Source organism: Otolemur garnettii, unplaced genomic scaffold (assembly GCF_000181295.1).
Source record: "Otolemur garnettii isolate 467f Iridium unplaced genomic scaffold, OtoGar3 scaffold00002, whole genome shotgun sequence".
NCBI lineage: Eukaryota > Metazoa > Chordata > Mammalia > Primates > Galagidae > Otolemur > Otolemur garnettii.
In genome coordinates this window covers 31,163,920-31,189,507 of record NW_003852397.1, presented here as the reverse complement: position 1 = coordinate 31,189,507, position 25,588 = coordinate 31,163,920, and the positions used below count along the sequence as shown (strand labels likewise).

Here is a 25,588-nt window from a genome sequence, read left to right as displayed (position 1 = left end):
ACTTGGGAAGCTGAGGCAAAAGAATCACCTAAGCCCAAGAGCTGGAGGTTGCTGTGAGCTGTGACACCTGTACTCTACTGAGGGGGATGAAATAAGACTCTGTCTCTAAAAAAAAGAAAAAAAAGTGTCCCAAGTCAGAAGTGATATGATGGAGGCTCGGCGCCTGTTGCTCACTGAGTAGGGCGCCAGTCACATATACTGAGGCTGGCAGGTTCGAGCCTGGCCCAGGCCTGCCAAACAACAATGACAACTCCAACCAAAAAATGGCCAGGCATTGTGGCAGGTGCCTGTAGTTCCAGCTACTTGGGAGGCTGAGGCAGGAGAATCACTTAAGCCCAAGAGTTTGAGGTTGCTGTGAGCTGTGATGCCACGGCATTCTATACTGAGGGCGACATAGTGAGACTATGTCCAAAAAAAAAAGCAGACTAAATAGCAAAAATCTGGTAGAGTGTCTTCTAATAGGACTTACCTAATGTAACTATGGGTTTATGTATATGTATGTGTGTGTGTCCATTCATCTATTATGTAGATATTTATTAAGAATTCACTATGTGAGCAGCACCTGTGGCTCAGTGCTGGCCCCATATACAGAGCATGGAAGGTTCAAACCTGGCCCCAGCCAAACTGCAACAAAAAAATAGCCGGATGTTATGGCAGGAGCCTGTACTCCCAGCTACTCGGGAGGCTGAGGCAGGAAAATCGTCTAAGCCCAGGAGCTGGAGGTTGCTATGAGCTGTGATGCCACGGCACTCTACCAAGGGTGACAAAGTGAGACTCTGTCTCTGAAAAAAAAAATGTATTACGTATGGCTGTGCATGATGGTGCACACCTGTAATCCTAGTACTCTGAGAGGCCCAGGTGGGTGAATTGCCTGAGCCCACAGGTTAGAGACTAGCATGATGAAATGTGAGACTCCGATGCTAAAAAATAGCCAGGCATCTGTAGTCCCAGATACTAAGGAGGCTGAGGCAAGAGAATCACTTCAGTCCAAGAATTTGAGGTTTCTGTGAGCTATGATGCCATAGCACTCTACTGAGAGCAATAAAATAAAACTCTGTCTCAAAGAAAAAAAAAAAAAAAGAAGAATTCACTACATATATGCCAAGCACTGTTTTAGGGGCTGAGGATATAGAGGTGAGTTAGGCCAATTCCTTTCCCATAGGCTTGGGATTTATATTTCAGTGGAGCACACAAATTATAAACATGTGAACAAAGGAACAAGATGATCACAGAGGTAGGTGTCATGAGGGCGCTCACAGGGTAATGCAATGAAGAGTAGCTGGAGGAACACAGGTATGAGCAATGAGGTCTGAGAAGGCATATTTGAGTGTTTGAGTTTTGACCTGACACTTGAAAGTTAAGTATTTGCCAGCCATTCAGAGATGAGAAGGGGATAAAGAGGGACAGATAGGAATTTCGGGCATTACTAAGCTCTAGAAAAGTGAACTCAAGGAGCAACTTAAGCCTGTTAAGAAAAATTATCCACAACCTGGAAAGAAGTCGGAGGGTGTGACTACAAGCCCTTTCAAGGCCATACTGAAGCTTTACTTAACAGGCCCACTCAAGGATGTTTTATTTTGCTACAAGAATTTACCATTGTTTGATTTTGCCATTTACTATTTAATAATTAAGGGCTCAGACTTTGTGCAGTTATACATGTTAAGCTTGTATATGATGAAGTGATTTCTTTTTGTTAGCAGAGATAACCCTGAAGATGTTTTATTGCCCTGAAGGACATTAGCAATTTTGTATCTTGAAATCTTAGCCCTATTTAAAGAAAAAGATTATGGAAACCAAATCATTCTCCAACACGCTCTTGGGGGAGTTTTATTATCTGATTGGTTTCCTCATTAATTAGTGAGTTCGATACAATTTTTGATCCACGTTCATTTGATGGTTCAATGAGAATCACACTTTTATCTTTTTGAAAATTGTAATTTGACAAGACTCACCACAGCTCAACTTAGGAGTCTTGAGTCAGAGATTAGCTTTAATGAGTCCACCAAGGCCTCAAATCTATATTTTTAAGAAAAAGTATTTTATTAACTTAATCAGAGTCTCCAGACTCTTAAGTCTTTGAGTCAAACTTCTGACCACAGAAGCATCTCTCTGGACTCCACATATGTTCCTGCATTAATTTTTCCATGCTTACCAAGTAATGTTTTAGTTGCTAATTCTGCTTCATAAGTGCTAAGATACCAGGGAAAGGGTTCCTTATGTGAAGCATGAGAATTATAGTTCTTGTCAAATTAATTTATTCTTATTTGATTAACTCTTTTATGAATCAATATTTTGGCCTCCTGGCTTACACATCTCCCTCTTAAGTGAGGCAACTCTTTCAAGTCACACAAAGTCTTGGTTATTGGACAAAGCTGAGTTTCTGTATCAGCAAAGAAGGAGGCCAGATGGGGTGAGAGGAGAGGAGACCTTGGCTGACACGTGTGGCATGAGGGGCCTCTGTAGGCAACGTACGTAAGGAGGCATCTCTCCATCTCTAGCTTGCTTCCTTCTAATTGCAAGGGGCAGAAGTGGGGTTGATGATCATTCTCATTTTTTTCTCCTTATTGGAGTGGTCCCAAAGCATTTCTGTTCTTTTGCAATCTATTCATGGCACCAAAAGGGGACATAATTCACATGTTGTCAGAGAGAAAGGAATTTCTTATGAGGTGAGTCAATTTGCTCTCTCTTGACATTAGTTTTGTGTTCTCCACACAAACAAAACCCGGGCCTTCCTCGATCCTTTTGGGAAGTGCAAACTCTTTGCAGACAAGTGAGATCTCCTGGGCACCATATGTTTGAGATGCTGATAACTTCTCTAGCTCCTGAGAAGGACGTCCTATGGGATTGTTCTGCCAAGCACCTAAGATAAGGGTCATTTCTCTTGGCTTCAAGGACTCTCTTTCTAGAAAAGCTGACCTTCTTCCTAAGAGATAGCTCTCTTCATCTTTTATTTGATGATTCTATTGAGAATACTTTCCCAAAGAAATGCCCAGGATGGCTGCAGACTATGATGCTTTTTTTTTTTTTTTTTTGGTGACAGCACCACTGTTTAATGTTTAAAATGTGAGTGAGAAACGGAATGCCCTACAGAAGCTTACTCAATACAAAGGCCTCTCAGGATGTCAACTCAGTTTGTGAAGCCCTTCCTATTGACAAGTCTAGGTTACAAACATTTTCAAAGGTGTAAGAATAAAAATTTAAATTTGGGGGCAATTTTTTCACTCTCTATGTTAACAAAGTGGTACAATAAATAATGGAGTGACTCACATTTAAAAGAAACCTAAATAAATAAGCAAAACAACTAACAGCAACTAGCATAACCAGTGTTACTAGCATATGGCATTATTTGGACAGAGCAGTGAATCCTATCAGTTTGAATTATATCATAAAACTGTGTGTGGGGAGTCTCAGAATTTTCCACTCTGAGCAATCCTTCCCTTCCTCATGAAGCAATTTCATCCAGGTCCCAGTTTTTCTTCAGCATCTTCCTGGTAGCTGATTACCCATTTCAGTGCAGAAGCAGGTGTTAGATGGGTTGAGTAATGTGACATCACAGCCACAGCCATTGTGATGTCTTTAGTCGCACAGTCTCTCTCCTGGGGACTTGTCCAGGAGAATAAGAGAACTGTCTTTACTTTCATCGGGGTGTTCATCAACACTCACTCAGTGCTCTTAGTTTGGAATCACAAAGTATTTCTCAAAGGTAATGTCTTCAACAGCACTTTCCTGAATCAAAGAAAGACTATGACTTTGGAAAAATTTCCCAATAAAATAGTTTGGCCATCTCTTTTGTACCCTTCCCTCTTAATGGTTAGGCAGTGAAGGATCCTTCCCTTTGCCCAAAAGGGTTTCAGAAAGGGAGGAGATGTGGAGTCTGGAAGAATCTCTTCAGGGCCACTCTACCTTCATCCTACATGACTGAGACAGCAAGAGCCATCATAGATAGATGAGGAATGCCACGTTAGGCTGGAGTCAAATGCTGTTTAGGACAATAACATCAGGGAGTTTTTCATAAGGAGCAGCTTCAAAGTCATGTTAATAGGAAATATATTCTTTAAAAAAATTTTTTTTGTCGTAAAAGATACATAACAAAATTTGCCATTTTAACCATTATTAAATGCACAGCTCTGTGGCATTAAATATATTCACATTGTGGTGCAACTATTACGCCCATTACATTCATGTTTAGAACTTTTCCCTTTCCCACTGAAACTCTGTATCCCTCAAACACTAACTCCTAAGACTCCTTTATATATAAGACCAACTTGTATGGTTTCCTGAAAAAAAAAAATAGCATTCACTTTGGCAAGGTACGCTCTCCTTTTAGATAGTGAGGAAAGTAGGCTCTCCTTTTAGATAGTGAGGAAATCAGACCTGACCCTCACTGATAAATAATTTTGACATTGAAGCACCTATACTATTGACCCCATTTGCAGGATACCCCATGCCTTCCCCCTCAGTGTCATTAAACATGAGGCAGAGGGCAGGCTCCCATCAGCAGCAGACGTCTGACACATGATGGGGCAAGTCTTTCTCCTTGGCAGGTGAGAAGGATGGTGATTTTGGGGAGAAAGGAAAGGGATACTACTATGGAAGGACTGAAAACAGGAAAGAAGCTCAAAGAGAGAAGAGTGGTTGGGATAGAATTGCTCTGGCCATGTGTGGGTAGAACAGATATAGAATACTCCCTGATCACAGAAGGTTGCTTTGGAGAGTACTGGTGTGGAGTTTAGTTTCTGGAGTCAGAAAGACTACTTGGTCCTGGTTATGACCCTTAGCACTGTGAATTTACATGCTATTTCACCTTTCTGAGCCTCAGTTTTCTCATCTGCAAAATGGGGATAAGAAGAATGGAAGAGTCAATGAGGTGTTCATCAAAATTTTGTTTTCTTTTATGTCCAGGTATCCTACTAGAACACATTTCCCAGTTTGCTTTGCAGTTCAGTGTGGCAATATGACCAGATTTTAATCATTGGAATATAGGCAGCAATGCCAGATGCTGTTTTAAGGTAAGGGTTTTATAGAGAGTCCTCTCTACGTGTTCCCCTTCTGTCCACTGGATGCAAATAAAAATGAGCCCTAAGGTATGGATGAACCACGAGAAGAAAGAAACATGAGTTCTTGAATTACTTCACTAAAAAGAGGCAGACATTGATTTGAAAATTTTACCTTTGATTGCCATGTGGGCAAGAAATAAACTTCTGTTCCATGGGGCCTCTTTGTTACTACAGCATTGTTTAACCCAAGGATAATTATGGGGTTCACTGAGGAACTTAACCAACAGGCCCAGCACAGCACCTGGTAGCTGGTGAGTGCTCAGGAAATTGCTGTTTTTTACTAGTGAAGAGCAGGGATTACGGAACCTAATAGACCTGGGTTTAAACCAATGCTGAATAAACTCGGCTGTGTAATCTTAAGAAATTTGCTTAAACAAAGAATCTTGAATTACTCATCTATAAAATAAGGGGATGAAATCAATAAAAAGGAATAATTACTAAAATTAAGAAAATATATAGTTTTTCCTCTCAATTCAGAAGCCTCCTGATTCCTGCATGATTGAATGCCATTTAAACTGGTCACCATTTTCCACGCTGCAGTACTGATGATAGATCTCAGTAGAAGCAGCCTGTTTAGGTGGACAAGAATCCTTGGGCCATGCCTTATCCAATATGGAGACACCTCCATGCATCTGCAATCTGGCAAATTTCAAAACATTTGGGGAAATTATAGGGCTGAATGGAGGGTGATGTTAAGGATCGAGATCTAGAGGTTGAAACTGAGAGTCTCTTCCTTACCAAGATCAGGGAAAATATCAGCATGAAACAGAAAGACAAAGAACAATCATGACAACTGAGTCTAAGGGATCAAAGATAAAATAAGAGGCACATGGAGGGGAATAAAATGGGAAAGGCTCAAGGAAAACTCTAAAAATACACTTGAAGGTCAAATTCGTTTGGCAGTTGTGTGCCAGTTCAGCTCAGAGAGTCCAAAGCAAAGACAGTGAATTCGTGGAGAAAATACAATTGCACTGGTAATAAATTGGTCCCACACAAGAAGGGAAAGACATGAATAGGTAGAAGGAATTAAAAGACAGATGCTACAGATTTTGCATAGGGGCAAGAACAGAATACAAGCACACACACACACTTAGCTCTGCAGTGCTATGGCAGAAAATGCTGAACTACCCAAGGGTGGTACGAGCAGCGAGTCAGCTAGGTTTGGAGTATGAATAGGAAGACAGTATTTTTCAATGTGTACTTGGCAAATAGCCTGCACCAACTTATTTATGAAAGTTGTTAAAATGAGTATTTCAGGACCACTGATGTGTGATTCTGATTCAATAGACCATTTTTCTTACTGATCAGGAAGCCAACTTTGTGAGTGTCAGTAAGCAAATTATAAACGTGGTTGTTAAACCAACCAGGCACGGAAACCCAAGAGGGAAAGAATAAAGAGTGAGCAAGATGAATTTTGGGTGAAATGGCACGTGTTGTTTGCTTTAGACTTGTATTTGGACCTGCTCTCCCCACTCCATGGTTTCCCGATTCTTACTCACTTCTACTCTGCCTGGGGACTGGCTCCTCCTCCTCCTCTGCTACTCCCTCCACTCCACCATGGCCTCAGTGATAACCTCGGCCTGTCTCCTGCATAAGGCAGGGGGGCAAGTTGATACAGAAACAACTGGTGCCCATGACCTAAATTCCTTCTTCAAGGCAACTAGCTTTTATCAACCATACTCAGAAGATGCCTGATGAACTCCATATAGGGCAAAGTGTCCAAGTTACTATACTTGTGTGTTTTGAATATTAGAGAAAGAGATAGAAAATGGCCCTTTAACATGTGTGATGAAATGGTCTCAGAGTGCTTACATGCTGTTTGTCAAGATTGTCTGGAATGGCCTTTTCCCACAGCACTAGGCAGAATTAGGATGCCAATAAATACTATGCCCCCACCCTCTTCTTTCTAAGATCCTCATCTAAAAGATTCCGTTTTGAACACTACATCCTAAAGAATATGTACTGGATATTAACAACGTATTGAGCAAATTGAAGGAGGGGATTAATACCATATTTCATAGAACCTAGTAGGTACACAATTTCTTATCAATCAAACATCAGTAAACAAGCACTGTGTTACAATTTTACTAGAGACTATTTTTTCCCTTAGAGGAACATGAAGTAATTATTGATAACAGGTTTTACAAAATGTTACAGATAGGTAAATTCCATTTCTGTTAAGTATTTTTATAGAATGATGGAAAATAAAACATTCTGGTTGAAAAAGTAGAGGGATATGCTTATCAGGAGTATTTTCCAATAAATAAAATATAACAAAATAAGGGCAGTATCATCCTGGAAAAAGAACATTAAATCTAGCATTTGACTAAAAGAACATTAAATTTAGCATTTGACTCAATGAGTTTTTGAGTCTTGGTTTCCTTGTCTATAAAATTAAGATAATGAAACCTACCTCACAGTGTGGTAAGAAGAAAATGAAATTATGATTTTGATAAAGGCTTTGTAAAGCGTAATATACCATAGAAGCATAGATAATTTCACTAAATAGTTAATATTATAACTATAACTCTAAATCTATGTGCACTTTACATTTAAATTTAATTCTGTATAATTCCTTTAATATTGTTCACAAGGCATTTATGATATTATCTCTAGGGTTATTGTAACAAATAAGAACCTGCTCTAAATATTTATTTTTTTATTTTTTCTATTTTTTGAGACAGAATCTCACTCTGTTCTCTTGGGTGGAGTGCTGTGGCATCATTGCTGACAGTAACCTCAAACCCCTGGGCTTGAGCAATTCTCTTGTCTCAGGCTCCCAAGTAGCTGGGACTACAGACTTCTCTGAATATTTAAGGTATAGAAGTGTACTGAATATCACAGGTGTTTAGGGCTCAGTAGATGTCTCTGAGAAAGCCCTGAATATCTGGCATCTTCAGAATTACTTTGAAAAATAATCTGTGCCAGAAGTAATAGGAAAACATAATAGGATTTTCCACTACATTGATGACTAAGGCTAGGACGTCTTCCATCTCTACCAGCATTTAACATTGTGTTGAGGGTATTAGCCCATGCAATTAAAGAAGAGAAATAACTAGAGCCAGAAGAGGTAGGTAAGGAAGGGGAAAACTGTATTTTCAGATGGTATAAGAATATATTTGGAAAACTCTGCCAAATTAATGGAAAATTTCTATAAACAGTAAGAAATTTTAATAACATAGCAGTTTAAGAAAATAAAATTTGATGGCCTTTATATATACCAATAGACAAATGATGGTAAACAGAAAAGAAGAAAACTCCATTAAGCATTCCTGCAAATTACAAAAGGAGACTTGGAGGAACGATAAGACCTTGCATAATTCAGGGACAGGAAGACTCAATACTAAAGAGCAAATTCTGCCTCATTTACAAATTTAATGCAATCTCAGTAAAAATACCATCAAGTTTTTTTTAAAATGGAATTAGATTATAGATCTTAATAGAAAGAATAAACTGGTAAAGTTTCTAGGAAAACATTTTAAAAAACAAGGGATACAGAAGTGGGAGAGGCTAACTCTATCAGGTACTAAAATACACTACAAAATGATGACTTACAAGAGAAGAGGGTAAAAGGGGGGAAGGAACAGGAATGAAAGCTAAACTTTTTGAATATACCTTGTTTTGAAGGTTCTTTTGTTTTGAATTTTTGACTTTGGAACCATGTAAACATTGTATATAACTATAAAACAAGATTAAATTTGAAGAACATTTTTTAAAAATTTGAGAAAAATGAACCTGACAGTCCTATGGCTAGAGGTTTAACTGTGAAGAGAAATTATTTCAAGAGACATTAAAGTCAGACTCAGGCCAGGCACAGTGGCTCATGCCTGTAATCCCAGCATTTTGGAAGTTCCCAGGTGGGAGGATCACTTGAGATCCAGAGTTTGGAACTAGCCTCAGCAACATAGTGAGACTCTGTCTTTACAAAAAGTTTAAAAAAGTAGCCGGGTGTGGTATCTCATGCCTGTAGCCCCAGCTACACAGAAGGCTGAGGCAGGGGGATTGCTTGGGTCCAGGAGTTTGAGGCAGCAGTGAGCTGTGATTGATATTGTACTCCAGCCTGGGCAACAGAGTGAGAACTTGTCTCTAAGATAATAAATAAATAAGTAATGAAATAAAATAAAATGTGATTTAACATCCATAGAAATATATATATTCTATAAGGAAAAATACTGAATTTTTTTCAAAATTCATTAAGTTCAAAAATTCATTCCAGAAAGCAAGGGAATTATTAAAGACTATTTGTTCTTATGCCAAAAGAATGCAAGAGTCAACTTGAAGGGTTTTCATCAGCCAAACATGGGACAACTGAAATAGATTGAAGCACTCAAATACTAGTATAAGGAGCAGGGCATTGGCCCCATATGCCTTGAGGTGTTGGGTTCAAACCCAGCCCTGGCCAAAAACTGCAAAAAAAACCTCCAAATGCATAAATTTTTAATAATACTGGGGATATTCTTGCCAGGAAAAAAGACCCTGAATCTGATCAAGCCCCAACTACCTATTCATAGGAAATGCAGAATGTGAGTGAGCTATGGGACAAACCAAACTGTAAGTAAACTGCAAGGAATAAGAGAGAAAGAGGGAGAACTAACTAATTAAAAGAGACTTCAGAGACACCTGTCAGACGCAATGCGAACCTGGTTTAAATCTTAACTTAAAAACAAAATATCTATTTAATAAATGAGAACATCAGGCAAATATGAATCATGGCAGAATAATTGATGGTATTAAGGAAGTATTCTTAATATTAACTATGAAAATAAGAATAATAATGGTTTTATGGCTATGTTACAAAAATATTGCTTATTCTTTAGCAACACACATTGTGGGATTTTGGGACATGATGGCACGATTTGGGACAGGGTCATATTACGACTTTCGTCGGCACCAGGCACTTTTGCCTTCCTGGCCCCTGTACCAAAATAGATTCTCCTGGGCCCTAAAAAGTTCACTGTTTTCTTGTGTGAGAAAAAACTTAGAACACTCTGTTAAATCTTATAAGTTCATTTTTTCTTCTGTTTTGAAAGGAATTAAAACATTTTTGTAGGCTCCTGAGGGATTTAACAAGCCCCCTAAGCTGTTTGTGAACCATTGGTCTATACCAGTGGTTCCTAATTCAGAATGATTTTGCCCCCCAGGGAACATTTGGCAATTCCTGAATACAGTTTGGTTGTCAGACCAACATGGGTGGCTGGGGGGATGGAATACTGCTGACACCTAGTAGCAGGAATGCCGGTAAGCAGCCTACATGCATAGGACAGCTGCTCACAGCAAAATCCAGATGTCAACACTGCAGCTGTGGTGAAATCCTGGTCTCTCCCTCCCTTCCCTTTTTCCTCTGCCTCCTTTCCTTTTATTCCTCCCTTTCCCTTCTTCCCCTCCTCCCTTTCTCCCTCTCATTCTTTCTTTCTCTCTCCTCTTTCTGTCTACCTAACACAGCTCTATAAGAACCGTTGAACCCTCCCCCCTTCCTCCTCCTCTCCTAAGGACACAAAGAGCCTAATTAGGCCCACTCCTGAAATTCTCACCAAAGGACCCTAACCCACCAAAGCCCTCCAGGCAAGCTGTGGAATTTGCACACTCCCTGCAGCCCCATTTTAAAGGGTCACTAATGCCTTCCGGGCACAGACACCATCTTTACCCTGCCCAGGTAGGTCACTCTCCCTTTCAATAAACCTGACCTAAACCTCCCAGCTCCCCATCTCGTCTCTGGGCACCACTGCTACCCCTTTCATATCCTATCTCCTTTGCTCCCAGTTGTTCTTCTATAGACAGCAGAGCACTCAAAAGACCACAAAGTGCTCCTTCTCTGCACTTTTATGTATTCAATTACAGATAACCCTCTCCTTTTATCCATTCACTCCTCATCTGGTCAAAAGGGGGTCATTTATCTCCACGGGTGTGGGATGGTGCTGCTCAGATGATAGGTGGTAATTGCCACTATGTCTGGCTTTTTATTTGAGGGTCCAAGAAGCCATGCATTCTGATTTTGGCAGGAAAGAGAGTTTCCCATGGGGGGTTGAGGCTTGAAATATCTTTGCTCTTACAGGAGATATCGGGTCCAACTCTTGCATAATCCTCAAGAACATGGGATATATCTGTTGTGAGCTCAACTGAAAAGCCCACGTAAAATGGGTTTAAGCAAAGACATAAAGTCACTTTAAAGAGGCTGGGACTAACCAGCCAGAGAGGATTTTAATTTGATTAGTAGCATCAAGCAATCAAAAGAATTATATCTGTCAGAAGAAGGTTTGTGGGGCAAAGGAGTAGAGAGAATGTGAAGTTATAATACAAAGACAAACATCATCAATGTCCATTTAACATTTTCCAGGGGATTAGGCGCCCTGAAAGGTCAACATGGACATTTAGTCTGCCTGATGGACCATTACCCCCACAGTGGAGGTGAATGCTACCAGCTTGCAGAGTCTGAAGCCATTAATGTCTCAGTTATCCAGCTCTGCTGCTAGGCAATCACAGCAACCTAATGATGACTGTCTTCCTCCTGTTTTGCCCACAAGAAAACACTCTGGTAAAGCTGATATGACTGCTGAGTCTGCTTGACAGTCATGTTTTTCACTAAATGCTAGTCAACTGGCCTTTCAGTTTATAGACACCAGTCTCTGGTAAATTTACTTAGTTATCCTGAACTGGTATAATCAACTGTGGGCCATTTACAACGTGGAACTTCTAGACTTCTAAGGCAGAGGGAACAGACTAAGCCAGGGCACAGACTATGGAAGTGTCTCCTAGAGCGTGCTTCTGGCATTCAGCCCATTGTCTTCCTTAGGTGATTCCTAAATGTATCCAACCACATTTGTGGTAGATTGAAAACAGTGGCCACAAACAATACTTTGCAGCTTCCCACTTCAGGAGGTAACTCTAGCTCTTTGTCCCTTGAATATGTAATGACCATGCAGCTTGCTTTGGCCTGCACCATGGAGGAAGTGACCTTACATGAGGTCTGGGCATAGAGGTCTTATAGTTTCTGTAAAATCCTAAGATATATGTAAGTCTCAGCTGGCTTGCTGGATGATGAGAGCTATGTGACCCATCCTCTTGGCCCCATCATTTCAGACAACAGTCCCCAACCCAGAAGCAAAGCCACCCTGCAAATGCCTGAGAGAATCTGAGCAAGACCAAGAGAAGAATCATCTAGATCAGCTCAGACCAACTTGTCAATGCTTAGAAACATAAGCTAAATAATTAGTTCTTATTTTAAGCTACTAAATTTGGGGGTGGTCTGTTATATAACAATAGAAATTGATACAGCAATATTTTTGCTTGTAATAACTCCCAGTTATACTCAACTTATTGCCACAGTTTTGCCTCTGAGAAGCCATGGGTTTTTCCTCTTGACATAACATAATTGGGAATTATTTGGTTCTATCACATGAGCTTCAAATGGCTTCACCAGAAGAAATAGCCTGTTTCTTCTATCAAAATGCTAAGATATGGCTCAGTGCCCATAGCTCAGTGGTTACAGCACCAGCCACATACAGCCAGGCTGGAGGGTTCGAACTTGGCCCCAGCTTGCTAAACAACAATGACAACTGCAACAAAAAAATAGCCGGCATTGTGGCAGGCACCTGTAGTCCCAGCTACTTGGGAGGCTGAGGCAAGAGAATCACTTAAGCCCAAGAGTTTGAGGTTGCTGTGAGCTGTGATGCCACGCATGGCACTCTACTAAGGATGACATAGTAACACTCTGCCTCCAAAAAAAAAAGATATGAAAGGATTGGATAAGTCATACAGAAAATTGTGAGTTTGCCAATATTCATTTGAGGAGAAGGAGGAGGGTTAAATATATTTTTAAAATTGCATTTCTTAGATATAGATTTCTGACCTTCAGCCGGCGGTCTGGGTCTCCACTGCATAGAGAATTGACTGATACTTTGAATGATTTCCAGGCTGGGCTTAAGTTATTCATCACAACCTGGGAAAAGAGAGAGAAGCGGTGAGTGGGGGAGAAAATACTTGACATTTTCACATTTTGACATTAAAATTGCTTGAGAAGCCATTGTGATGCTTATGAAAAGAACAATTGCCTGGAACAGGAGCCTTAATAAAAACTGGAGGTAGTAAATCTTTTAAGGGTGCTCACTAAGCAGGTCATTATGAGCAGATCCCCTGCAGTTTAGTTCTGGATGTTGTTTCATGACTAATGACAGTAATATTTTCTAGCATGTAAATTCTGAGGATGCTCCCTTCTATATCAAAAGGGGCTAAAATTAATGAGGTGGGGCTTCTTCTGACCATTAATAGAGGATCCCCTGTTCTGTAGGACTGTCAGGCTTACAGTATAAATTCCCTTCTGTTGTGGTCAGCACAGGTAAAGATTCTTGGCAGAAACAGAAGGTGTTGCAAGACAATTCTACTGCAAAAGAGTTATGATGTGACCTTGAGTCCCATCAGACTGTAAGTCAGAAGAGAAGTTTCTAGAAGAATCCCAGGAGCATACTAATACTGGCTTGTCACCATCTCAATTAGAACATCCAGAGAGGCCCAACAGGGAAGATCTTCAGATTACAGACTAAGTCTACAACATAGTAACACCCCTTTAAAATCAGCTTATGAATCGTGTACTTGGCTAAATCCCGCCCATGTGTCTACACAAGTCAAGCATCCTGCTGCTGTCACCCTGGTGCACAGTTTGGCTCAGAATATGTGAGTAGCTACTTTGTTCCTACCATTGCACTGGGTACACTCGGGGAGGGGTTCCCTCAAGTGTGGTTGCAGAACCAGCAGAAGCCGCATCACCTGGGGGCCCCTTAAAAACACATTCGCGGGGCTCCCCTCAGACCTTCCCACAAACACTGGGGAGGAGGCCTCCTAGGCAAACCACTGCTCTAGGGGACACCCAAGGGAAGGTAAATGGGATTCTGTCATATTGATCTTTCTTCCTACAAAGTTTTCAAGCTAGCAGAAGTCTTAGCATTTTTAATTAAAAAACTAATTCTCTCCCCAAGTAACATAATTACTTTATATGTGATTCCCTCTTGTACTGGATTCCTTACTATTATAACTATGAATTATTGATATGGACCCATCACCAAATTTCATTTGATTTGATGCATTAAAGTAGAGAAATATTAATAATGTGTCTGGGTGACTTTTTTCATGTTTCCTAATACCCTGACAATGATGAAAGTGATCGTGAAAAGGAAAATTAGATAAAATTGTTAGGGTTAAATTTCTTACCTTTATTCAAATTCCAGTAAATGAAGATGTTTTGTGGCAACAGTTTTGAAAAACTCAGTAACAACAAAAATTTTCTCTGAAACGAAAACCTGTATGTGTGTGTGGGGGGGGGCGGTTACATATGCGTGTGTGCTCTGCCTCCCACCCCGAGTAAACAGTATTGCCTGGTATTTATTTTGCATCTACCGAGAAAGCAAGGAAAATCAATGTTATCTTGCTTGACTCATTGGAAAACTTTGCAACCATGTTTCCTGTGAGATTCCAGAAGCCTCTTAGCAATGGGGTAAGAGGAGGAAATTCTAGAGAATCTTGGGAATAGAAGAATTTACGAATATCAACAATGAAAAGAAAAATGCTGCCAAGAGTAAAGGAAAGGAGGATCTTGTGAGAAAAGTCCAAAAATACGCTATTCCTGCTCCCTGATTAAAGCCCCAGTTCACGAACAGAGCAAAAGCATAAATGGATAACACTTCCATTTCTCCACGAAGTCTATTTACTTCTCCCAAAATAAGTTTATTTCAACAAAAGGATCTTTATGTACAAAGATTGTTTTTGGTGGTGGGATGGGATGGCACTTGGTAACTGTGTAAGCTTCACCTCAATCTATTCTCCAGCAATTATGTTCCAGAGAATTGCATTGTTCTAATTTATAGCACGTGATAAAGATTCTATTTATATTCAAGTCTATTCATTTATTCTTTTATTAAACATATTTTATTAGGTGCCAACTATATGTCAAATGATACCAACAACTAGCCCATCCAAGAACATTTAAGTATTCTCTGCTTTAAAAATGACATGAACAGTTCCCCTAGTACCACCTGCAACTCTGTTACTTCAGGAAAATGAATTGGATTTCCAACATAAGATAATGAGAATGTGGCATGCCACCATCACTCCATGAAAGTCATGGGAGTTCCTCCTTTTTTTACCCTTCATTAGTATGCAAGCACCACTGGGTCTTCTCCTAGCTCTTAGTCATTCAGCACAATTATACCACTTCTGTTTTATCGATGCACTTCCCACCTGTACAGAATTCCTCTTGGACTAGGTTATAAGTAAAATAAAGTAAAAAAAAATGGAGATTGGGGTTGGTTATTGAATGTGTGTGTGGTAGTGGGTAGTAGGGGTAGGTAAATGGGGGATAAAGTTTGGGGCAATTTGGAGGAAAGAGTGGGAGAGTGAAAAGGAGATACAGCTAGACCAAGAGGCAGCCGAGACAGGGCAGCTGTTCATGTGATAAGCCTAACATCAGCCCCCTGTATGTACTTTCCCTGGAGAGGCAGATTAACTCCCCAAATTGAGGTAAAGCTCAGAATCAAGCAGCCTCCATTTAAGCCTCAGCTCCACCCTTTGCTACCTGTGAGATCTGGGAAAGTGATTTAATCTCCCTAAAGTTTAGTTTCTTCAAATTTAAAACAAGAACAGTAATAGTAATCATGTCAAGGAATTGTTGTGGGAAGTAAATAAAATAATGCCTGTAAATCACTGAGTACAATTCTTGGGAGCTAGTCATCATCTTTAATTGTTAGCTGGTATTCACACTTTTATTAAGTTGTTGGCTGCCTGTATTGAAGGTCAACAATACAAAATTGAGGTTAAAGAGGGGTTTTTCTTCTAACAACTAAAAAATTGAAAATTTCTTTTTTTAAACAAAGCTAAAAATGGCAGAGAATCTTCTTGAAGACAGCGAAGACTCCTGGCCTCAGGATGTATCTAGAGACATTAAGAAAGATAAGGGTTCCTCAAAACAGGTCAATTTATCATCTTAGGAGACAAGACAGCACAGCTGAAGCTGCCTCTCCTTACCTCAGTTCGGTGCACCAGCTGCTGAGTTGCATCATCATTCATCCGGAAAATTTCCAGAAAGGGGTCAGATTTGCTGAAGAAATCCTAAAACAGATAAATAGCAAGCAAGAAGTTGTTGGTTTTTTCCTCTTGCACTTGATCGAGTCCTGATCAATCAGGAAGATTTAATCAAGAAGAAACCCTCCTGATTTCCTCTTGTCTATACGGGGAATGGAGGCCAGGCTTGTCATCTTTTCCTGCCCCAATTTAACTCAAACTCCCTTCCCTTTGTCCTTTAATAGTGTGTGTCACCATTTCTTGCATCATTCTTCATTTCTGTGATCCGCTCTTGGCTAAAATGAACTGCATTTGAAGTCCAGATCCTTAGTAAGGAGTAAGTGGTCTGTTGCTTGAAACCCAGAGTATTCTTCAAAGATCAATCCAAATGCCAATTCATTGAAAATCAATCTATCTGTTACCTTACATACACTAATTATGCTTATTACATAAACCCTATATAATGACTATAATATCTGGATCACCTGTGGATCTGTTTCTATTTTCTGTTTCTTGGTTCTGCCTCTTGGTGTGCTTGTTAATTGCTGATTAAATAGTAGATAACTGTGTAGAAAAGATTATAAAGGTTTTTAGATGTGTCTTTAGCTTTCTGGTAAGTGGTGAGAAAGAGGCCAGTCACCTGAATCTCAGCAGGATTAAGCTATTTGGAGATTGAGGTTTTTCAAAAGTCTTTAAAGGCTCCAATATATTTCTGATTCCTTCACTCCTTGGCTATAGTCCTTAAAGGGCTCAAACTGAAAGCCTGAGTGTTTAGGAGGCTGCTCCCTCTTGACAATTCTTCAGTGCTGTTGTGCATTTGTGAGACTCTCAAAGGCATTATGCTGCTATTGGCTAATTAGAGAATGCCCCGAGAAGAGACACGACTCAGGCTCCTGGGCTACTTCTCTTCTCAGAAGCATCTGTGAGTCCTTAGCCCTAGCTCTCTTAGTAGCCCTGAACTTCAGTTTTTATTCCCCAGTCCCAGGAGACCACCAAAACCTCTGTGCAGTCTTTTTTCCTAGTAGCTATTTTCTGCTAGGCTTCTCAACCCCTCTATCCAGCTATTTTAGGAATTAGCATTGAGAAATTGCCTCAAGTGGAAAATCTGCACGGAATGTCTGAATCACTTTGATGAACCAGTTTTTCTTCTTTCTTGTTTCTTGGCCCCTCAAATGCTGACGGCCTGAGGATTCTCAAATGTCTCCTGTATCTTGTCTAGTGTTTATAGTTGTTTTCAATAGGAGAGTGATGAAAAACAGAAAGGCACTATATTGTGGGAAGTGGTACCTTTCTCCATCCTTCTTTTAAACTTATTTTTTCTCTCCAATAGATCATAAATTCTCAAAAGAGGAAACACTTTATTTTCCTTTACATTTTGACTATTTCTTCAGCATCCCCCATAATGTCTAGATTTCAGTGGTACATAGTGTTTATTGAATGAACAGATATATAAATAAATGGTGATAACATAAACACCTCATGTAGGATAATAGACTATCTGAGCAATAGCCTTAGGTGTCACACTCTTATGTATCTCACCAAGGAATTTCCCAGAAATTTAGACTGTAGAAAAGCAGGATTAAGCCCATGTTTGCTGTAAAAGTTATCTTTTATCACTAAGAATTAGCAAGCCAGATTAAAACTCACTATTTCTTTTTGCTCATTGTTTGGCCTCTACTTTAAAATTTTCTCTCATTCTCAATGTCTTTATCAGCCTTCCTATTCTTGATGTAAGCAAAATATTTATAGAGCATATACTGATCATAGAACTTTTGCACTTAAAATTAAGATACAAGGAGAGAGAGAACCTGACCTCAGCTCTGTAAAGTACCATCTAGTTTGGTGACAAGACAAATATATAAATTAATCTAACCAGAGTCAAAATATAAATGAATGAATGAATGAATGCACAAGGAGTGCTCAGAGAACAGGGAAAGAGTTGAAAATTATGACTGGAAAAGATGGTGGTGAGGAAGGAACAGCCTGAGTGACCTGTGAAAGAACAGACATAAAGGGAAACATCTCAGGTAGCAAAATTGGACTATAGTCTAAGAAAGTGTAAGGGAGGAATTGGAGACAATGTTGCAAAGTCAGTGCCAGGACGTGAAGGGCATTACACCCTTAAACACCATCATCTGGACTGGCCTAAGGAGGCAGTGGGGAACCACTGCAGGATTTTGAGCAGAAAAATAACTGATTAGCTCTGTTATGAAGAATAATAGCCTAGAAATGGTGTAGGATACCTTAGGAAGAGACAAGACAGGAGATGAGAGTAACTCTTTCCCCTTTGCTTTCCTCCCCACCCAACCAGGAACCAAACACCCAGAGTCTGGGACACACCCATCCACTCTATTTCTGAAGGTACAGCCTTCATCTTGCCAAGTCTGTTTTCATCATAAGCCTCTCTCTCCTGCCAAATGGCCCATTTCTCTCACTTCCAGCAGATTCCCACTTCTATGAATTTGCTCAAGGCATTAGACCCTCAGGCCTGTTTCTGTGTCTACATTCATCTTAAAAAATTGGGTCCTCCCTCCCCCTCCCTTCCCTGGTGAATGTGGGCCACTTAGCTTGTTCCTATGCACCCTTGGGCTTTTCCTCTAATAGCTTCATGCTTTGCTTCCTTAAATAGATTGTTGGTCCTTCAGGGAACGTGTTTATGAATAGTACTTAAAAACTGCTAACCACTATGGAAGAACTCTATCAATTATTTTGCTAAGACTTTTGTTACCATCATTAAAGATGGAAAATATAGAAAAACAGATAACAAAAACAGGAAAAAAAAACCCCATATGCTCACCCATAATTCTACAACCACTAATGATATTTTGGTAAATTTTTTTTCTAGAATCTAGATATATTTTCTTCCTTTAAAAAATACTTGTAATTATAATCTCTGTATAGTTTAGTATCCTATTCCTTTTATTTGTGGTATATTACAATGCTCTTTCTATTTTATCTCACAGACTCTTTTAAAATACCTTTTAGTATCAGCAAGAAGTTGTTGTCAGGAAGACATACTACAAATCCAGGAAAATACAGCGTCTGTCTTCAAATAACTGAAAATCTGTGTGCTGTCACCCTGGCTTTAGTATTGATTTCAAATCCTGACTCTATCACATAGAATCTGGATGATTTTAGGTAGATATTTAATGTCTCCATCTCAGTTTCTCCTCCATACATAAAAGGAGCATCACCCTTTGCATCATAGTCATGTGGGAAAATTAGAGGATCTGGTCCTTAGGATGGGTTGAGTCCAGTGCCTGGTACATGGTGAGCGCTCAAAAAAATTTGGCTGCTATGACTATTATCAATAGAAGAGAGAATTCATGGAGATACTTCGTAAAACTCTACGCAAATATTAAGAAGGCATCTGATTCCTGGAAATAAAACAACACACAAGCAGCTCAAAACATCAAGTGTACACGCAGAAATTCATAGCTTCAAAGCAAAAGCTTTGTATCTGTGTGGTCACTTCAATATGGAATTTTCAGCTCTACACGACCATCAGTGTTAAGATGACCACTGGGACTGTTCAGGAAATGAAGATAAATGAATGAGTCATTTTAATGACATTTTGCTACAGTGAAATTTTTTAATAATATGGAAGGCATAGTACTCTGCCCTTTTTGATTCAATATGCAAAAGATTTATTTAAGTGAGTGGGTGATAAGAGTCAGGAAGCAGTATATATCCATGACAGTGATTTTTAAAATGGATATTGGACTTAGAAGAAATTGTTTTGAGAGATGCAGAGTCATATTCAGGGTGTACAATGTACTAAACCTGTAACTTTGGAAAAAATTTCAACCTCACTATGTTTCATTTGCAAAATGGAAATAAAAAATTGCCACTTTTGGGAATATGATTATGAGTTTTGAGGATAATATAGGTTAGATGCCTAGGACCTGGAAATATATAGATGCCTAATAATTATAACTTTCTATTATTAATACAGACTAGCCCTCAGCTCCTAGGCAGGTATACTTGAACATAGTTAAATCACAGCACAGCAGGAAGAAATACTACATTGCTTAGAGTACAGAGTACATAGTTAGCAAACTATATAACATGAGCCAAGTCTGGCCCAGTCTCTGTTTTTGTGAATAAAGTTTTATTGGAACACTGCCATATTCTTTCATTTATGTATTGTGTATGGCTGTTTTCATTCTTCAAAGGCAAAGCTTGGGGATAGAGACCTACTAAAGCCTAAAGTATTTACCACCTGGCCCTTTATAAGAAAAGTTTGCTGACCTCTACTTTACAGACAGATTTGTCTATGTACACAGTATCCCACCAAACTAGCATCATAGCAACACTAAAAATGCAGTCTATAATGACGGTTGTTACAAAATGTGGAGACATGAGTGTGAGAATCAGTTCTGATATACTATGATTATTTTATTTTCTCAGGAAGGGAGGAGAAACTACACTTTGTCAGATTGAATGCTCCAAAGTGATTATTACATTCCTATCTCTACTTACTTGTTGGATTCATTGCCAACTATCTGCTAATATTACACATATACTCTGGAAATTAGAAAGTTCTTTCTCCACTAAGTTAATGGCATTAAGGTTAGATAACCAGTTATTTCTTACAAATTTAGTCTTTCTTTTATGTACTGGTTCTCATTGAAAAGTGTCTCTCATATATCAAAAACTCTGGATTTCCAGCTTGGGGAGATGACTGCTGGTCTGCCAAACAGCATTGGAAAAGTAAGTTAAGAATTACTATCTCTGTCAAAAGGAATGAAGCATTTCTCTGTCACTGGGGTTTGCAAAAGTATTAGTGTTCCTTGATATACCCTAAAGGAGCAGTTCTCAAACTCTTGGTCTTAACCTTCACTTTCTTAAAAATTAGAGTTCTTGTTTATGTGGGTTATTATGTACTAATATTGGCCACATTATAAAACTGATAATTTTAAAAATATGCATTTGTTACACTATTTTAAAAAAAATTATAAAAATAAACCCAGTACATCATAACAAAATAGCTTTTTAATGAAAAATAATTATATTTTCCAAACTTAAAAAATAGTGTGAAGAATGATATTACTTTATAATTAAACAAATTAGTTTAATGGCTGGCTTAATAAAAGGGAGCAGAATTCTCATATCTGCTCTGTATTCAATCTGCTGTGATATTAGGCATCATGTAGCCTCTGGAAAACTCCACTGTATGCATGTGAGAGAATGAGTGTGAAAAAAAAAGTAATGTTTCATACTATTAAGAAAATAGTTTTAACCTCAGGACCTGAAAAGGTCATGAGACCTTGAACCACACTTGGGGGACCACTGCCCTAGAGCATATCCTGACCTCCCTGCTTCCTGGCTTTCTACATCCCTGAAATACATGGGAACATTACCAAGTCTTCCACATTCTGAGACCAATCCAATGTCTATTCATTCATTCTCTGCCTAAAAGAAGAGTTAGATTTAAGTCAGGAAACTTAATTGAGTCCCTGTTTGGCACTGATTTTTTGTGAGTGTGTGCCTATGTGCTTTAGGTAAGTCATTTCATATCTCTGAACCTCAGTTTCCTCATCTGTAAAAGTGGGCAGTTAGGTTAGACCAGTGGCTTTCTACTTGAGTTATTTAGATTCCTGGGGACTACCAAAGCTTACTGCAAGGGATTCAGATTCTGCCATTGTCTGAATTGGATATAGAATATTTTTCCTATATATTCATAGTGTAATTTTTAAATATATATAGAATCCAGTCACTTTAATGATACTCATTAATACAACAAAAAATTGAGAGCTTTATTTATCTCATAGTGACTTTTAGTTGTGATATATTTTTTCAATTAATATATATGATATGTTTAATTGATATAAGTTTAACTGATAACATATAGGTAGCTATAAACTTATTTAATGCTAAAAGCTAGAAAGAGGTCCTCCTTAAGAATCTTTTGGAGCTATTTTTATAGTTAGATAGTACAAATAATAAGATAGATAGGTTGGGTGCAGTGGCTCACACCTGTAATCCTAGTATTCTGGGAGGCCAAGGAAAGTGATTGCTTGAGCCCAGAAGTTCCAGACCAGCCTGGACAAGAGTAAGATGCCCATTTCTACTAAAAACAGAAAAAAATAGTCAGGTGTTGTTGTAGGAGCCTATAATCCCAGCTATTGGGGAGGCTGAGGCATGAGGATTGCTTGAGTCCAAGAGATTGAGGTTTTTGTGAGCTATAATGCCATAGCACTCTTCCAAGGGTGACAGAGTAAGACTTTGTCTCAAAAAAAAAAAAAAGATATGTGTATATATACACACACACCCACATATATATACAGAGAGAGAGACTGTTAATGCAAATAATTGTACTGTCTTATTCTTGTTCCATCACAAAAATATTATGGCAGATTGCATTTTTAAAAGATGACCACCTGAGTTTATGATCTAAATCCTTTTCTAAAATACAACTTTTAGAACTCCTTTTCTAAAACGTAACACTCCCCTATCAAGGGATGGAGTCTAGCTCTTCTCTCCTAAAGTCCTAAAGTCTGGGATGGCTTAAAAATCACTTGTATCCAACAGAATGTAGCAGAAGTAATAATGCATGATTTCCAAGGCCAGGTCAGAAAGGACCATGAATATTTAGCCTGGTCCTCTTAGGATTTTCTCTCTGGGAGAAGCCAGGCACCCCATAGGAAGCATGACTGACCTAGGACCACCATGTAGGCATTCTGGTTGCATGTTCCAGCTGAGTCCAGGCACTCAGCAATCTCAGGAGCCAGGCACGTGAGTAAAGCCAGCTTGAACTCTCCAGACAACCATATCCACTAGCTGAGTACCACTGAGTAACTTCCACTAATATCATAAAGAGCAGAAGAATTGCCCAGGTGAGCCCTGACTGAATTTCTGGCCCTTGAAATCATTAGATATAATGAAATAGTTGTTAATTTAAGTCATTAGGTTTTGAGGTGGCTTGCTATGAAGCAATAGAAAACGAGAGCGGTACTATTGAATCTTTGGGTCAATCCTCGATCTAGATGAGCCTTTGTTTCCTGAGAGGTCATGCATGGGAGGTGATCTTTGTGGTGCAGTTTTACTCCTCGATGCTACAACTTTCTTCTTTCTGCCTGAGACCATTAACCATATTAAGTGCTGCAGGGGACTTTTTGGTTCTGTGAGCAAGTGTTTATTTGACTAAAGGGAAACTGTTCAAACACCTAAGAGCCAACCTGCCACTAACATACCCTGAAGTCTCCTTGAACTGTAATATAAGTTGGTTGGAGGACAAATTAGAGGTACTTAAGAGACTAAGGGTAGGGAAACTATCATTAGACATTAAGAGAGTAGCTCAAAACTGCTATATGCCTACCCAGTGGCTTATAATGGCACTAGGGAAAATACTTCAAGGCAGTTTTATGAATTCCTCTGAAACTTGGGAAGATGGTGGAGGAGAAGGAACCCAACTCTTGTGAGGAGGTGAAGTGAAAAGCTCTCTTCCAACTGATAATAATGCCCACCGCACTTCTCAATGCCTGACTCCTGCTAACGTCAAAAGGTAGCAATTGGTGAAGGCTTCACACAATGTCCTCAGCACATTAAAATAACTACATGTATTTAGTTTATAATGATAAAGTCTGTTCTGATGTTTCCTGGCAAAATAAATTGCCCTCTCCAGGACATTTCGATTGTATGTCACTTATTGCATCCTATCATGGCTTTGGTGTTTTTATATCATTCATCTTTTACATGCATGTTTTAGTTAGAGGATGAATTCCAGGTTGTGGTATGTCTTTTTCTCAGCACCTCATGTCTAACAAGCACCCAACAAAGATTTGGTAAATGAATGATGAATGACTAAATAAATGAACAAATAAAAGAGTGAGTACATAAATGGGCTGAGTACTTTTTCTAGGTGACAAATGATTAGAATATGTCAAGATGTAAGCTGTTGTTTAAGACTTTAAATAATTCCTGAGATGTTGTTTTACCATTTTAGGCCTAATCCCTCTAAGTCATTGTTGGAAAAAGTGGAATACATAAAAAAAAAAAAAATCCCAAATTCTCTAGTTTTATTTTGGAAAATGGAATCCTATGTAAATACATGTATTGATGTAATATATATATGTATATATATATATATGTTTTTACTTAAGGATATAGCTGGAAGGAAATTATAGATATCATGTGGTGAGTACGAGAGGATAACCCTCCCTCCACCTCTTCTAAGGTGCAGAGATTACAAAACCTTTTTTGTGTATATATAACTAACATGGCCAGTGATTGGGTAGAAGGTATAAAAAAAAGGAGTATAGATGGAAATCGGGATGACATGGGATTAAATCTTTACTTATTAGCCGGTACATTGCCATGAAAACATGCAGACTTCTATCTAGAGGTACTATAATTGACCAGGGTTCTGGCTGCTCTGCTCTGACATCCATTCCTGCATTTGCACTGGGGCCAGGCTTCCCCTTGGACTCTCTGATAGCTGACTTTGGCTTAAGGACTCCCCGATGGCCTTGTTGAACTTTCTTTAGACCACATGGCATTTCCGGATACTTGGCTTACCCTTTCCTCCCTCTGTTCAGGTTAGAGTCAGATGCTGTCATGACCCATTGACTTTCCCAGACTTCCTTGCTGTGTTCCCCAAAAAGGCATTTCTCCTAAAACAATTCTCACACATTTAATCCTATCTTGGTGTTTGTTTCTTAGACAATCTGGATTAACATAAGAAGTGATCTTAGACAAGTTACTCATCTATGAATCTTTTTCCTCATCTGCAAAACAGTGTTAATTATACCTGTCACAAGGAGCACTTAACTCTGTACTGGCAAAGATATGTGCTTAATAAATGTCAATTTTCTTCCCTTTCACATCTTTTTTTCTTCCTTGGAATGTGTCTAGCAAAGGGTTTAAATCATATTTACCAGTGTACATATGACCTGTGGCATTTGGAAACGAAGTTTTGGTATATTGAAATTGTTCTGTTTTAATTATAGTCCCTTCTCCTTCTTATTAGCTGCTTCTCAATTTGGGGGAAGCCTTACTTTGCAGACCTCTCTGAAATTTTTGATCTGTTTAATAATGTGGGTTGAAAGGAAAAAAACAGCTGCAGGGGGAAAGTGTATTAAACTGTGTGTGCTAGTCTTATTACTTCTTTCAGTAAGGTTAATGCCAAACACTTTACCTTGTCATCCAATTTTCGTGCATTGAATGCAAGCTCAACGTAGTCATCATTTCCAGATAATTCTTCAGCAATCACCTAAAGGAAAAAGCACACCTCAGCTTTAGTAGAGAGTAGACTCCTTAGCCCAGGAACCCATAAGCACATTTAGTTCATGTTTGATCCAACACTCGACAAAGATAAATGTTGGGCAAGGAGTTTTGCCATAACCTTAGCGAACAAGGAACAGATTTCCAAGTGTTTAAGGAAAATCCCAGGAAGAAACAAAAGTAGATAGTCATATTTCATTCATGCTGAGCATGAGAACATGAAAGATGGAATCCATGACGGAGGCGGTAGAGGGAGCAGC

At 39.1% G+C, this 25,588-nt stretch overlaps 1 protein-coding gene across 2 annotated transcripts in view; it reads right to left on the bottom strand.

Annotated features, from left to right (window-relative positions):
* The window catches only part of CPNE4 (copine 4), a 467,500-nt gene that overhangs the window by 107,177 nt on the left and 334,735 nt on the right, over window positions 1–25,588 (bottom strand). For both annotated transcript variants that reach the window (XM_012804939.1, XM_003781701.2), the window contains 3 exons: window positions 25,243–25,317; window positions 16,068–16,151; window positions 12,904–12,993 (listed from right to left, as the gene is read on the bottom strand). In XM_012804939.1, the coding sequence (XP_012660393.1) occupies window positions 12,904–12,993; window positions 16,068–16,151; window positions 25,243–25,317 (249 nt within the window). The remainder of the gene's footprint in view (window positions 1–12,903; window positions 12,994–16,067; window positions 16,152–25,242; window positions 25,318–25,588) is intronic.